We start from the raw sequence: 16319 nt of genomic DNA, 5'->3' as shown, positions 1-16319 counted from the left end.
GAGGAGAACATAGGCAAAACACTCTCTGACATAAATCACAGCAGGATCCTCTATGATCCACCTCCCAGAATACTGGAAATAAAAGCAAAAATAAACAAGTGGGATCTAATTAAAATTAAAAGCTTCTGCACAACAAAGAAAACTATAAGCAAGGTGAAAAGACAGCCTTTGGAATGGGAGAAGATAATAGCAAATGAAGCAACTGACAAACAACTAATCTCAAAAATGTACAAGCAACTCATGCAGCTCAATTCCAGTAAAATAAACGACCCAATCAAAAAATGGGCCAAAGAACTAAATAGACATTTCTCCAGAGAAGACATACAGATGGCTAACAAACACATGAAAAGATGCTCAATATCACTCGTTATCAGAGTAATGCAAACCAAGACCACAATGAGGTACCATTTCACACCAGTCAGAATGGCAGCGATCCAAAAGTCTACAAGCAATAAATGCTGGAGAGGGTGTGGAGAAAAGGGAACCCTCCTACACTGTTGGTGGGAATGCAAACTAGTACAGCCACTATGGAGAACAATGTGGAGATTCCTTAAAAAAACTGGAAATATAACTGCCTTATGACCCAGCAATCCCACTGCTGGGCATACACACTGAGAAAACCAGAATTGAAAGAGACACATGTACCCCAATGTTCATTGCAGCACTGTTTATAATAGCCAGGACATGGAAGCAACCTAGATGTCCATCAGCAGACGAATGGATAAGAAAGCTGTGGTACATATACACAATGGAGTATTACTCAGCCATTAAAAAGAATACATTTGAATCCGTTCTAATGAAGTGGATGAAACTGGAGCCGATTATACAGAGTGAAGTAAGCCAGAAAGAAAAACACCAATACAGTATACTAACACATATATATGGAATTTAGAAAGATGGTAATGATAACGCTGTATGTGAGACAGCAAAAGAGACACAGTTGTATAGAACAGACTTTTGGACTCTGTGGGAGAGGGAAAGGGTGGGATGATTTGGGAGAATGGCATTGAAACATGTATGATATCATGTAAGAAATGAAGCGCCAGTCTAGGTTCAATGTAGGATACAGGATGCTTGGGGCTGGTGCACTGGGTTGACCCAGAGAGATGGTATGGGGAGGGATGTGGGAGCGAGGTTCAGGATTGGGAACATGTGTACACCTATGGTGGCTTCATGTTGATGTATGGCAAAACCAATACAGTATTGTAAAGTAAAATTTAAAAAAAGAATATACTCATAAGAGCTCTTCAGCTTACATCTAAACTTCATGTTGTTTCGAAGACATTTTTGACCAAAGTGCCAAAGAAGACAACAAACAAACAAACAAAAATAGTCATATTCACAGTGTTAGTCACTCAGTCATGTCCAGCTCTTTGCAATCCTGTGGACTGGAGCCCTCCAGGCTCCTCTGTCCATGGGAGTCTCCAGGCAAGAATACTGGAGTGGGTTGCCATTTCCTTCTCTAGGGGATCTTCCTGACCCAGGTATTGAACCTGGGTCTCCACTGCTGGTGGATTCTTTACCATCTGAGCCACCAGGGAAGCCCATATGCCTTAAATACACCGAAACTAATCTCATGAAACCCTTCATACTGTTTCGTGTTAGTCAGTTCAAGGAGTCCAGACTCTCAGAACATTTGCCATCTCTCTATTCTAATCTCTGTAAGGCTCCACTCTCCCTCCCATCTTTCTCCAGCTCCAAAACACCTTCCACCAAGGCTCCTGTAATGCATGGTCAACTGTCAGTAGCCTCTCCGAAACCCGCACCTCTTCTGTGAATAGCCTGCGTCCCCTTTGAGCTCCCAGCTGTCCCCTGAGGGCATTGCTTCCCTTCCAGCGCCTTTAAATGGGAAGTGACTTTTCCTCCATGGCCCTCCAACCATTGGTCAGGAGGTGGGGTACTCGTCCTTCTGTTCTCTGTTGTTGCTTTCTCACCATTCTCTCTAGTGACTCCCTAAAATTTTCTAGTTTTGAATCTCATGGAATCAGCTTGCATAACCCATGATCCTCTCTGTTGCTTTCATCTACCCATCCCAAGTGTGTTACCCCTCATTTCTCAGGGATTTTAGGTCCTGGTTTATGGACACTTGCCCTAGGACATTCACTGTTTTAACTCTTGGTGATTCCAACAAATGTGGGAAGGGTATATCTAACAGCTGGCCTCTCAGGTCCTTGAAACTATCTTTTTTCAATAATCTTTTTTCTCCATCTTCCTTCAACTACCTATTTGTGGTCATATGCAAAACCTTGTTATTACCAGTAAGGACACACTTCCACAATCATGACTTTGTATTTTCCATTCTTTAGCAGCTACTTCCTTTTCAGCTCATTTCTCGAAGATCCCAGACTCTAATATCATGGCAGCCCTGCCAGGCCCTCCAGACCCTCACCTTTGCCCTCTCCTACACCCACTTTCCAGAGAAGGCAATGGCACCCCACTCCAGTACTCTTGCCTGGAAAATCCCATGGACGGAGGAGCCTGGTGAGCTGCAGTCCATGGGGTCGCTGGGAGTCGGACACGACTGAGTGACTTCACTTTCACTTTTCACTTTCATGCATTGGAGAAGGAAATGGCAACCGACTCCACTGTTCTTGCCTGGAGAATCCCAGGGACAGGGGAGCCTGTGGGGCTGCCGTCTATGAGGTCACAGAGTCAGACACGACTGAAGCGACTTAGCAGCAGTAGCAGCAGCAGCAGCAGCAACACCCACTTTGGGCTTCCCTCATAGCTCAGCTGGTAAAGAATCCGCCGGCACTGCAGGAGACCCCGGTTCAATCCCTGGGTCGGGAAGATCCCCTGGCAAAGGGACGCTGCTATCTGCTCCAGTGTTCTTGGTCTTCCCTTGTGGCTCAGCTGGTAAGGAATCTTTCTGCACTACAGGAGACCCGGGGTCAATCCCTGGGTTGGGAAGATCCCTTGGAGAAGGGAAAGGCTACCCGCTCCAGTATTCTGGCCTGGAGAATTCCAGGGACTATAGTCCATGGGGTCCCAAAGAGTCGGACACAATGGGGCGTCTTTCACTCTCACATCCGCTCTCACATCACATTGCTTCCTGCTCATAAGCATAAGTTATGATCACTCGCCGCCATCTGCCATCAATCACCTCACCCCTCTCCACACCATTTTCACACTCAACGGGCAAAACTGCAAGCCTGATGGAAGGCCACCTTCCTCCTATCCTGAGCCTAGACTTGTACAGCTGAATGCGGCTGGGAAGCCACAGGTTCACACTGAATAGTCTTATTTCAAATTCATGACCACACACCTTCAAGTGAGTTCTTGCGACTGCCAGGCGCTCATATTACCCTTGTTTCATTCACTCATCCATACATTCATGCAATACCTACTTAGATAGCTGTTTCCTAACTCCTTTCTGCTCAGACCCACACCTCTTCCCCCTATTCCCTCTTGGGAAATGACCTTACTTCTGAGCCCGCTAAAAAAATTTAAACTCTCAGAAGAGAACCACCATCGACTGCTTCTGCCACGAATCCCTACTTTTCATTCACGCAATGTCCATTCTCTGGGTACCACTGATGGACAAGCCACGCAGTTGTCTGGAGCCAGTCCACTCCTTGAATGTCATATTTTACTCCATTTGTCTAACTAAGCATATTGCTTCAAGAAGGTTTACATCTTTCTTCTGCGTCATTTTTTCTCCTCTACTGGATATTCCTGTCAGCATAGTTACGTGATGTATTCTTCTGATTGTAAAAAATAAAACCTTCTCTTGGTACCCATTCTTTCTTCCAGTTACTTCCCCAGTTTTTTTTTTTTTGGTTCCCTTTGAAAAAAAAATTCACTGGAAATATGGTTTACACACACTCTCCCCAGTCCCTCTCCTGAACCTTATCTAATTGGGTTTTACTGCTATGGTTTCACTGAAAGTCTTTTGTCAAGATCATGCAATCTCTGTGTTATTAAATCCAATGATCCATTTTTGCATTTCATCTTAATCTCTTAACAACTCCTGACATGATGGACATCCTGGGATGACTTTTCTTCATTTGGCTTTCAAGACAATATGCTATCTTGGTTTTCCTCTAACCTCACTGGATATTCCTATTTATTTATTGTTTCACTTTATTTTATTATTACTTTTTAATTGAAGTATAATTGATTGACAATACTATGTTGGTTACGTGCACAAGATTATTTTCACTCAGTCGCCCATTCATGTCCCACTCTTTGCAACCACATGAACTGCAGCACGCCAGGCCTCCCTGTCCACCACCAATTCCCAGAGCTTGCTCAAACTCATGTGCATTGAGTCGGTGATGCCATCCAGCCATCTCATCCTCTGTCATCCTGTTCTCCTCCTGCCCTCACTCTTTCCCAGCATCAGGGTCTTTTCCAATATGCACAAAATAGCGATTTGATATTTCTCTTGAGTTAAAAATGGTCACCACAACAAGTCTAGTTACCATCTATCACCATACAGAATTATTACATTTTGACTATATTCCCCATGCTGCACATTGCTAGGACTCACTTTTTTTTGTTCGCAACTGGCAGTTTGTACTTCTTAATCTCCCTCATCTACTTCACTCATTCTCTGCCCGTCTCCCAACTCTGGCAAACCGCCAAAGTTCCCTGCATCTATGATTCTGTTTCTGTGTTTTTATGTTTGTTCATTCGTTTAGTTTTTTAGATTTCACAAATGAGTAAAATCATACAATATTTTCTTTCTATTTCTGACTTATTCCACTTAGCATAACACCTTGTAGGTCCATCCATGCTTTCGCAGATGGTGAGAATTCACTCTTTTCTGGTGGCTGGTTTATGTATATATGTGTATATATATATATGCCACATTTTCTTAATCCATTCATCTATTGATAGACACTTAGGTTGCTTCCATATATTGTTGTTCAGTCGCTCAGTCGTGTCCAACTCTTTGCAACCCCATGGACTGTAGCTCGCCAGGTTTCACTGTCCTTCACCATCTCCCAGAGCTTACTCAGACTCATGACCATCGAGTCGATGACGCCATCCAACCATCTCATCCATATCTTGGCTATACTGTAAATAATGCTACAATGAGCATAGGAGTGCATATATGTTTTTGGTTTAGTATTTTTATTTTCTTCAGAAAAATCCCAAAAGTGGCATTGCTGGATTATATGATAGTTCCATTTTAAAATTTTTGAGGAAGTTTCATACCATTTTCCAAAATGGCTATACCAATTTACATTTCTACTAACAATGTTTGAGGAGTCGCTTTTCCCCACACGCTTGCCAACTCTTCTTATTTGTTGTCTCTTAGATGACAGCCATTCTGACAGGTATAGGATGATATCTCACCGTGGTTTTGATTTGCATTTCCTTAATGATTTATGATTTTGAGCATTTTATCTGCTAGCCCTCTGTATTTTTTCTTTGGAAAGATATCTATTTCTTCTGCCCGTTTTAAAATCAGATTGTTTGTCAAGCAACAGAAGTTCACTGTATAGCACAGAGACCTGTAATCATATCTTGTGATAACCTACAATGGAAAATAGTCTGAAAAATAATATAGGTGTGTATGTATTACTGAATCACCTTGCTAGGCACTCGAAACATTGTAAGTTAACTATACTTCAATAATATATGTGTAAAGAAAATTCAGTTTTTAAAATTTATTTATTTTTCATTGAAGGATAATTGTTTTACAGTATTGTGTTGGCTTCTACCAACCGCCCATCAGCGTGGAATCCATGGCTGATTCATACTGACATTTGTGTTTTCATGTTGAGTTGCATGAGTTCTTTATATATTCTGGACGCTAACACTTTATCAGATATATCATCAGAAAATATTTTTTCCCACTCAGTCGGCTGCCTTTACATTTTATTGATAGTTTCCTTTACTGTGCAAAAGCTTTTTAGTTTGATATAGTCCTATTTATTTATTTTTGAGTTTGTTTTTCTTGCCTGATTGTTGAGACCAGTGTCAAACAGTGTACCGCCTATGTTTTCTACTAGGAATTTTTATGGTTTCACATCCTATGTTTAAGTCTTTGATCCATTTTGAGTTTTTAAAAATATGGATGAGAAAGTAGTCCACTTTGATTCTTTTGCTTGTAGCTGTCCAGTTTCCACAATGGTACTCACCGAAGGGGTGTATTTCCCTTTTGTATATTCTTGCCTCTTTTGTCATAGATTAATTGACCATATGCTTCTCAGGTGGCTCAGGGGTAAAGAATCTGCCTGACAATGCAGGAGACCCAGGTTCGATCCTTGGGTCAGGAATATCCCCTGGAGGAGGGCATGGCCATCCGCTCTGGTATTCTTGCCTGGAGAATCCCATGGACAGAGAAGCCTGGTAGGCTACAGTCCAGGGGGTGGCAAAAGAATTGGACATGATATAGCAACAGCAACAACAAGAACAAAATCCCTGATACAACGGGTTTTTTTTGTGGCCAGACTATTTAGTGCATGCTATGTGGACTTATATTTTTGTCCTGAGCTCCGCACATGTTGAGGTGGTCCTGTCCTTCAGCGGGAGGGAGACGTTTGCCCTCAGATTTCTTCTATAGAGCTGAGGTGTGCTCAGGACCTGTGTGTATATGTGGGGTCCAGTCATGTGTAGGCAGCTGCCTAATCTTGGGGGAGGGGCAATGTGTTGATCATGGAACAAGATCCAGAGGGAAGTCCTTGATGAGAAGTAAAAATCATATAGGCAACATTTCTACAAGACTGATACACTCTCCATATTATTTTGCAACCTGCTTCCTTCATTTAACAACATATTTGTGACCATAGTCTCTTGGCGTGGGACAGGTTTGCTAACACCACTGACAGGGTACAACATAACTTATGTAACCACTTTCCAATGGCTGGACATTTAAATGGTTTTCTGACTTTTCGTTTTTCCTAATCTTTCTGTGATGAAGCTCCCCTGCTTTCACATCTTTGTAACAGCCAGTTATTTCCTTAGATTGCATGCTTGTGTGCATGCTCAGTCACCTCAGTTGCGTCTGATTCTTTGTGACCCCATGGACTGTAGCCCGCCAGGCTCCTCTGTCCATAGGATTCTCCAGGCTAAAATGAGTGGGTTGCCATGCCTTCCTCCAGGGGATCTTCCCAAGCTGGGGATCGAAACTACATCTCCCACATCTCTGGCACTGCAGGGGGATGTTTAAAACCACGGAACCACCTGGAGATTTCATCTCAAGAATTAAAACTGAGAATCACAAATGGCTAAAAGTTTCTTCTAGAAACATGTAAGAACCAGCTTTTTATCAAGCCACTCTTATTTGTTAGCTACCGTCATATACAACATCTTATTTAGTACTCCCAAGAGCCCAAGCCACCCTTATTTTATAGATGGGGAAACTAAGGCTCTAAAGATGATTTATTGTAGGTGAGGTGGGGGCTGACACAGGATCTGCCCTTCCCTGTCTGCCCGCAGTGCCAGTGCTACTTTGAATCTGCCTCCGGGCCTGGACTTCTTCCACACGCCGTCTCGGGGTCTTGGCCAGGAGTGCAGCTTCCTGCTGGACTTGCCTTCTGTTTGCAGGGCTGTTGAGCTTGCCAGGCTCTCTGATCCCCTGGCCAGAGTAGTCTTCCTTGTAGCAGCCTTCACCATCAGCTCTGGAGTCTCTCTGGAGCTCAGCCCGGGCTTACAGGGTGCAGAGGGCTAGGGTCTACCCAGACCCTAGACAGCAGGGAGGGTGTCTTAAAGGACAGTCTGTCATCTAAGAGTGGTCATTCTGAAGACACTTCAAGTCACCTTTTCTGATGCATCTAGCCTGGGGATGGGAACGAAAGGGTTTATGTATCACTGCCTCAGGGCTTTCTGGGACCAGTGTGGTTCTGATATCCATGTGTGTTAGTCGCTCAGTGGTGTGTGACTCTTCGTGACCCAATGGACTGTAGCCCACCAGGCTCCTCTATCCATGGGATTCTCCAGGCAAGGATACTGGGAATGGATTGCTATTCCCTTCTCCAGGGGATCTTCCCGACACAGAGGTTGAATTTGGGTCTCCTGCATTGCGGGTGGGTTCCTTACTGACTGAGCCACCAGGGAAACCCACTCATCACATTATATTAGTTCTTTGCTCTTAGTCACAGGATAACTTCTTGAAATGATTATGGTAGCCTGGTCTCTAGAGGAAAGGCGGGCTGTCTGGAGGGTGGCAGTGAGCTGTGCTTTCACAGGCATGACACCCACACTACTCAGCTTCGACAACTTCAGGCTGTGTTTCCAGTGACCTCTCTCCCTTCCAATCCGTGGCCCCTCCCGGCTGTCTAGCCTGAACTTCCCCCCTCGGGGGCTCTGCAGGTCCATCATGAATGGATAGTGGGATGGGGTGGGGGGCTCATGGGATTGGCCCCACTTTCACAAAGAGTCCCAAACTCAGTCTTCAGGTGTGACTTCCCAATGAGGTGATATACACAGGGACGCTGACAGAACTGAAACAAAATATTCACTATCACAATGCCCTGTCTAGAGTCCACTCTGAATTAACATTCCACAAGTCCTGTGCTGGTCTTGTGAGCCAAAACACTCACAAGCGTTCCATGGTAGTAACCCTTGCTCTTTTTTGTTGCCAAAGGCATAAATATATGGAATGTACAGGTGGACAGCAAGGAGATCAAGCCCAGTAAATCCTAGAGGAAATTATCCCTGAATATTCATTGGAAGGACTGATGCTGAAGCTCCAATACTTTTGGCCACCTGATGCAAAGAGCCAACTCATTGGAAAAGACTCTGATGCTGAGAAATATTGAAGGCAGGAGGAGAAGGGGATGACAGAGGATGAGATGGTTGGATGGCATCACCGACTCAATGGACATGAGTCTGAGCAAGCTCTGGGAGATGGTGATGGACAGGGAGGCCTGGCATGCTGCAGTCCATGGGGTTGCAAAGAGTCAGACACGACTGAGCGCCTGAACAACAAAACAACACATTTAAAGCTATATAATAAAGCTGCTATAATTTAAAAATTGTTTGTATCTGTCTTACTTTTAATATGCCTAATATCGCATCTTTAATATGCCTAATATCATGATGAAAGGCAGTGAACTGGGCTTCTCTGAACCTCTGGGAGGCTCAGACTCTCTCTGAGCTTGGGGACTGTAAGGCAGGGTGGCTGTGGAAGGCTGGTGCAGACTCACCCCCCGCATTCTCTCATAGTGTCTCAGGGGTCTCTGGGACTCTGCTTACACACTGATGTCCTGGCCTTAACCCTTGGCAATGTGACACTGAGATGCGGCAGCTGCCTCAAGAAGGAGTGCACATCTGAGCGGCAGTCAGCACTCGTCTATAAAAACCCCTAAGATCCGGAGGAGACTTGACTTTACAAGATCTCCTCGAGTACTTTGGAGGGACTTAAAGGTCAAAGGTGGACTTCCCTGGTGGCTCAGACGGTAAAGCGTCTGCCTACACTGCGGGAGACCCAGGTTCAATCCCGGAGTTTGGAAGATCTCCTGGAGAAGGAAATGGCAGCCCACTCCATTACTCTTGCCTGGAGAATCCCATGGACGGAGGAGCCAGGTGGGCTACAGTCCACGGGGTCGCAAAGACTTGGACATGACACAGTGACTTCACATTCACTTTCTTTAAACTTTTCAAAGGTCAAAGGGTCACTCAACCCAGACATATATTAGAGTGGACTCCTTCGAGGTCACCTTGAGATGGTGATGGCATGTTTGCACACTGCTTTGGGCTGGCACTAAATTCCTGGTTTCTTAGAGAATTCACCTGGAGCTCCTCTTGCTTTCAAACCTTAGGACAGTTTTTTACGGTCTTTCAAGGACCAGGGTCTTCTCTGATAGTGATGGTTTTGTCCCTAAGTTGTGTTGGACTCTTTGTGACCCCGTGGACTGTAGCCCGCTTGGCTCCTCTGTCCATGGGATTTTCCAGGCGAGAACACTGGAGTGGGTGCCGTTTCCTTCTCCAGAGTCTTCCCTGCCAGCTTCTAAAAAGACAGTAGGACACTTGGGCTGGGAGACCTCTTGATAAATCTGTTCTCTATCAGAATTTCTAAAGAAGTTCCTCTTGCTGATTCAAGAGAAGAGCCAGATTCTCAATTCATAAGTTCGGGTCAGGCAGCAGACTCTGTACCTCTGAACTCTCAGCAAAAGTTGTTCAACCGGAGGAGCTTGAACTGCTGGTGACTTTAAATGTGATTGTACCTTTTTGAAAATACTTAGTGTGATATTCAAAAGAGAGCAAACCTCAGCTATCCACAGTGCGATCTTAACATAAAAAATTATGCATTTCCTGGCATGAAGTAGACAATTTTTTAATAGAGGATGAATTAATACATTGTGTAACTATGAGCAACTTTGTTAACAAGTTAATCACACAAAATTGCAAATATGTAAAAATTCTTTCATAGGTTGTGTGAACAATTTTTGATTAAAAAATGGAATTACTGAAATAGGCAAGAGGAAAAAAAAAGAAATGGTGCCTTCCTTAGCAAGCACATAGATCACTTCAGTTCAGTTCAGTTCAGTCGCTCAGTCATGTCCGACTCTTTGAAACCCCATGAATCGCAGCATACCACGCCTCCCTGTCCATCACCAACTCCCAGAGTTCACTCAGACTCACATCCATCGAGTCAGTGATGCCATCCAGCCATCTCATCCTCTGTCATCCCCTTCTCCTCCTGCCCCCAATCCCTCCCAGCATCAAAGTCTTTTCCAACGAGTCAACTCTTCGCATGAGGTGGCCAAAGTACTGGAGTTTCAGCTTTAGCATCATTCCTTTCAAAGAACACCCAGGACTGATCTCCTTCAGAATGGACTGGTTGGATCTCCTCGCAGTCCAAGGGACTCTCAAGAGTCTTCTTCAACACCACAGTTCAAAAGCATCAATTCTTCGGCGCTCAGCCTTCTTCACAGTCCAACTCTCACATCCGTACATGACTACCGGAAAAACCATAGCCTTGACTAGACGGACCTTAGTTGGCAAAGTAATGTCTCTGCGTTTGAATATGCTATCTAGGTTGGTCATAAATTTTCTTCCAAGGAGTAAGCATCTTTTAATTTCATGGCTGCTGTCACCATCTGCAGGGATTTTGGAGCCCCAAAAAATAAAGTCTGACACTGTTTCCACTCTTTCCCCATCTCTTTCCCATGAAGTGATGGGACCAGATGCCATGATCTTCGTTTTCTGAATGTTGAGCTTTAAGACAACTTTTTCACTCTCCACTTTCAATTTCATTAAGAGGCTTTTGAGTTCCTCTTCACTTTCTGCCATAAGGGTGGTGTCATCTGCATATCTGAGGTGACTGATATTTCTCCCAGCAATCTTGATTCCAGGTTGTGTTTCTTCCAGTCCAGCCTTTCTCATGATGTACTCTGCATAGAAGTTAAATAAGCAGGGTGACAATATACAGCCTTGACATACTCCTTTTCCTATTTGGAACCAGTCTGTTGTTCCATGTCCAGTTCTAACTGTTGCTTCCTGATCTGCATACAGGTTTCTCAAGAGGCAGGTCAGGTGGTCTGGTATTCCCATCTCTTTCAGAATTTTCCACACTTTATTGTGATCCACACAGTCAAAGGCTTTGGCATAGTAAGTAATGCAGAAATAGATGTTTTTCTGGAACTCTCTTGCTTTTTCCATGATCCAGCAGATGTTGGCAATTTGATCTCTGGTTCCTCTTCCTTTTCTAAAACCAGCTTGAACATCTGGAAGTTCTCGGTTCACATATTGTTGAAGCCTGGCTTGGAGAATTTTGAGCATTACTTTACTAGCATGTGAGATGAGTGCAACTGTGCGGTAGTTTGAGCATTCTTTGGCATTCCCTTTCTTTGGGATTGGAATGAAAATTGACCTTTTCCAATCCTGTGGCCACTGCTGAGTTTTCCACATTTGCTGGCGTATTGAGTGCAGCACTTTCACAGCATCATCTTTCAGTATTTGAAATAGCTCAACTGGAATGCCATCACCTCCACTAGCTTTGTTCGTAGTGATGCTTTCTAAAGGCCCACTTGACTTCACATTCCAGGATGTCTGGCTCTAGATGAGTGATCACACCATTGTGATTATCCGGGTCATGAAGCTCTTTTTTGTACAATTCTTCTGTGTATTCTTGCCACCTCTTCTTAATCTCTTCTGCTTGTGTTAGGTCCAGACCATTTCTGTCCTGTATCGAGCCCATCTTTGCATGAAATGTTCCTTGGTATCTCTAATTTTCTTGAAGAGATCTTTAGTCTCTCCCATTCTGTTGTTTTCCTCTATTGCTTTGCATTAATCATGAGTTCTAAATCCTCATTAGTGGTTTTTAATATGTTACCTGAAGTGAATGAGGTAGGTTTGTAAGGAGACATGACCTAGCCAGGGGTGAGGGATCACTTACTGAAGAATCATAGTTTCGTAACAGATCCTGGCCTTTGGCTTCAGCTCGAGGCATTAATGCTGGCTAGCTTTCTGACCTCAGGGACGATGTTGCCTTTCAACATCATCTTCCTTGTTTGTGTGACAATAGAATTTACCTTTCTCATTTCCTGAATGATTAAAACTTCTCAAGTTGGTTCACAACATTCCAGAAAATGGGTAAGATTTTGACTACTTAGTATCCTTTTCCTCTATTTCAGGGTCTCCAAAATGCTAAAGTAGATCATATTCCTTTAAGAATTTTTAAGTTTTAACTTTTAAAATTAATTTTATATATATATATATATATATATATATATATATATATATATATACATTTATTTATCTTTGGCCATGCCATGTGGCTTGTGGGATTCTAGTTCCCCAACCAAGGATCAAACCTGTGCCACCTGCATTGGAAGCAAGGAATCTCAACCTCTGGAGGTGCTGAGGTCACAAGTGCTTAAAGTCTCGAGGCTGAGTATTTCACAAAGAAGCCAAAATTTCCATCTTTTGTTTGCCCAAATGATGTATTTGAATATTGCTGCAGCTAGGTCATTTTTGCATATTACCTTATTATTACTGCTTTGGATTAGCCAATTGGCTACAAGTGCCAGTGTGGGAGCTGTGGCGGGAAACTTATAAACGTGGAATCTGCTCAGTACGGGACATGTTCCCAGTCTTCCTCTGGTGCACAAAGCCACTGACTTCGTTCCTGTACACGAACAGGATCTCTAGTTTGCTCAATAAGAATCCGCAACTTGGAGCTTTATGCTAAACAGGGACAATCTGAATCAGTTGGGATTTATTGTGGGTGAGCCTATTTGTGGCCTTTAGAGAAATTTCTCCATTGTCACAGTGAGCAACTGCAGAAGGTGCTCTGCACACACGTCGACAAAGAAGCTGCAGGTAAGCAGAACTGTTTCAGACAGCCAAACTCTTGTCTCTTCTCAACCTTTCAATTAATTAGGGTCCTATCCTAAAGAATGTGTGTTTGTTCATTCATGTTACAGTCTGTGGGATTCTCCAGGCCAGAATACTGGAGCAGGTTGCCTTTCCCTTCTTTGGGGGATCTTCCCAACCCAGGGATTGAACCCGGGTCTGCCACATTGCAGGCGGATTCTTTACCAGCTGAGCCACCAGGGAAGCCCAAGAATACTGGAGTGTGTAGCCTATCCCTTCTCCAGGGGATCTTCCCAACCCAGGAATTAAACCAGGGTCTCCTGCCTTGCAAGCGGATTCTTTACCAGCTGAGGCGCCAGGGAAGCCCGATTCTAGAGAACGTGTGTTTGTTCATTCATTTCCCCCCTGCAGACCTTGGAAGAGCACTCACCAGTGTCCCAGGGCTGAGAACGAATTTCTCAAGGAAATTACAGGTCCCTGGAGTTAGAAAGTCCTTTGAAAATAAAGGATTTTGAGTACAAAGCCAGTGGTTTGAACTGTCAGGCTTCTGAGATCCTTTCCCTGAATTATAGACTACTGATCAACCCGCGCCTTTCCCTGCCACCCTTCAGGCACCCATAGGAATCCTGAGTAAAGATGAGAGTCTGCATGCCCCTGGTCTTCAACCCATGCTTTGAAAGTGTTACTTGCATAGCAAACATCTTCCTTTGAGTGCCGGGCCACATGGCTAAGATGAAGCTTTACTCTTTCAGGCTGCTTTCTGCCAGGCCTCGCTCTGTTTATTGATATATTTGGCACTTGACCCTCAAACGCCAGCCACATTCTGGTGACGGGTCTGGCACCTGCAGCTCCCAGTCCCTTCCCGACTCCTACTCTGTCATCTTGAAGCCTGCAGCCATCTACCCAGAACTGATCTACCTCTGACAGCCTCACCTCTAACAGCCTAATTCCTCATTCCAACCCCCTATTCTATGAATATATTCCCCTGTCCATCGCCACTGCTGTTCTCTTAGCCTCATAAAGTAAATTCACCGTACACTCTGCATCTTCTCCCACTTGGTTGGACCTGTCTCCTACTTTACTTCTTTCTTTCTCTCTCCTGAAAGTAAAAGTGTTAGTTTTGCTCAGCTGTGTCCAACTCTTTGCGACCCCGTGGACGGTAGCCGGCCAAGCTCCTCTGTCCATGTAGATTCTCCGGGCAAGCATGCTGGCGTGGGTTGCCTTTCCTTTCTCTGCTCCAGGAAACCATCCCAGCCCAGGGATTGAACCCGGATCTCCTGCATTGCAGGTGGGTTCTTTACCATCCAAGGCATCAGGGAAACCCCTTCTCTCACCTAGATCCCACAAATTCAGTTGAGTGTCATCATCTCATTCTCAAATATTTACTTTGCCACTTATCTTTTTTGCTGGTCTAAGCCTGGAAAATCTAACCCTGGTTTGTTTCAATCTGTCTCTTCTGCCTCTAGTCTCTGGGTGCTGAGCTCACCTGTGTGGATAATTACCCCTTCCAGTGAGGGTTTTCATCTGAACCTGGTCTTAAGCAATGGTGGGGAATCCCTGTGTGTATTCCCAGTCTGTATTTTCACTAACGAACACCAGAAGCCATTCAAATCCTATTTTCCCTTGCTTGAATTTGAAGATCTTCTCATTTTCCCTCAAGTATATATATATATATATATATATATATATATATGTATGTATATATACACACATATACACACACACACTTACACATACTTACACACACACATACCATCTCTCACTTAGCAAAACACATCACATACATTTTGTGATGACATAATCCTCAAAACAGCCTACAAAGGAGTTATTATTATGCCTATTTTATAGACAAAGAAAGTGAAGCTCAGAGACATTCAAGTAACGTGACTGCCCACTCCAGCGATCGCGTTCTTGGCTATTCCGTTTCCGTTTGTCTTGTTTCGGCTATACGCACGTATGGGCTTCCCTGGTGGCACAGACAGTGGAGTTTGCTTGCAGTACAGGAGGCCTGGGTTTGATCCCTGGGTCGGGAAGATCCCCTGGAGAAGGGAATGACTACCCCCTCCAGTATTTCTTGCCTGGAGAATTCCATGGACAGAGGAGCTCCCGTCCATGGGGTCACAAAGAGTCAGACACAACTTAGCAACTAACACTTTCACTTTTTTCCCCCACACACATGCAAGGCTTCTCAGGGGGCACTAGTGGTAAAGAATCTGCCTGCCACTGCAGGAGATACAAGAGATATGGGTTCGATCTCTGGGTTGGGAAGATCTCCTGGAGAAGGAAATAGCAACCTGCTCCAGTATTCTTGCCTGGAAAACTCCAAGGACAGAGGAGCCCGGCAGGCTGCAGTCCATGGGGTCGCAAAGAGTTGGACGTGACTGAACACACATACACAGGATGTTGGATTTTTCAGGATTGTCAAGATTTAAAAAAATTTGCTGCCTCTCCTATAAGCCATCAAAATTGCTTGGAATTTCTTGTATTTGTTAATTTTTAGAAAATATGGTTACTCTTGTATAATGTCTTTAAGTATTCTATATTCCTTGATCGAGTACATGTAATATACATATATAATATAATTATATATGCAGTCAGATGTTTGTGTGTAAGAGACTGAAGAGTGTTCATAAGTGTATCTTACTTATATACTACGTTGTTTCAGTAAATTTTCTTATGTTTACATTCTTATAGGTGTCTGCTATTATCTCCTTGGTATGAGTTCCTAGAAGTGGAATTATTGAATACAAGGTTTTCTCTGTTTTCAAGGTTGCTAACATACAGTTCCAGTTTCTGGATTTTGCCAGTTGGTACTTGGGCACAACCTTGGGTACGATACTGTACCTGGAGCAATGCGTGGCTGTCCTTGGGGACTTCTTGCTCTTCCGGGATACCTGTCTCAGATCTCCAGGTGTTCTTGTTGGTGTGTTTCTTTCCTCAGAGTGTCTTCCTCAGGGAAGGGGCTTGGGTGCTACGTAAGATGTTTGTGCTTCGTGAACCCCAGCAACTTCAGATTTTGTATGAGTCCTTGGAAGAGAGCATCCCTGAGTCCTTGAAGGTAAGGGAGTAGGGGGAGATGGGGGCAGAGAGGACTAAGGTGTGAA

The 16319-nt window shown here is 44.1% G+C and overlaps 1 protein-coding gene across 6 annotated transcripts in view; it reads left to right on the top strand.

Moving 5' to 3' along the window:
* GLYATL2 (glycine-N-acyltransferase like 2) overlaps positions 1-16319 on the top strand; it is a 93811-nt gene that overhangs the window by 69110 nt on the left and 8382 nt on the right. For 4 of the 6 annotated variants that reach the window (XM_069553238.1, XM_069553236.1, XM_069553235.1 and 1 more), the window contains one exon: positions 16157-16273. The exons of 1 other annotated variant lie outside the window; for it this stretch is intronic. In XM_069553238.1, the coding sequence (XP_069409339.1) occupies positions 16196-16273 (78 nt within the window). In that variant the 5' untranslated portion in view covers positions 16157-16195. Of the gene's footprint in view, positions 1-15984; positions 16274-16319 lie in introns of all 6 variants that reach the window. One more of the 6 variants, XM_069553234.1, reaches the window with a different exon arrangement.

This window comes from Ovis canadensis, chromosome 15, assembly GCF_042477335.2.
Source record: "Ovis canadensis isolate MfBH-ARS-UI-01 breed Bighorn chromosome 15, ARS-UI_OviCan_v2, whole genome shotgun sequence".
Lineage (NCBI taxonomy): Eukaryota > Metazoa > Chordata > Mammalia > Artiodactyla > Bovidae > Ovis > Ovis canadensis.
This window is presented reverse-complemented; position numbering and strand designations above follow the sequence as displayed.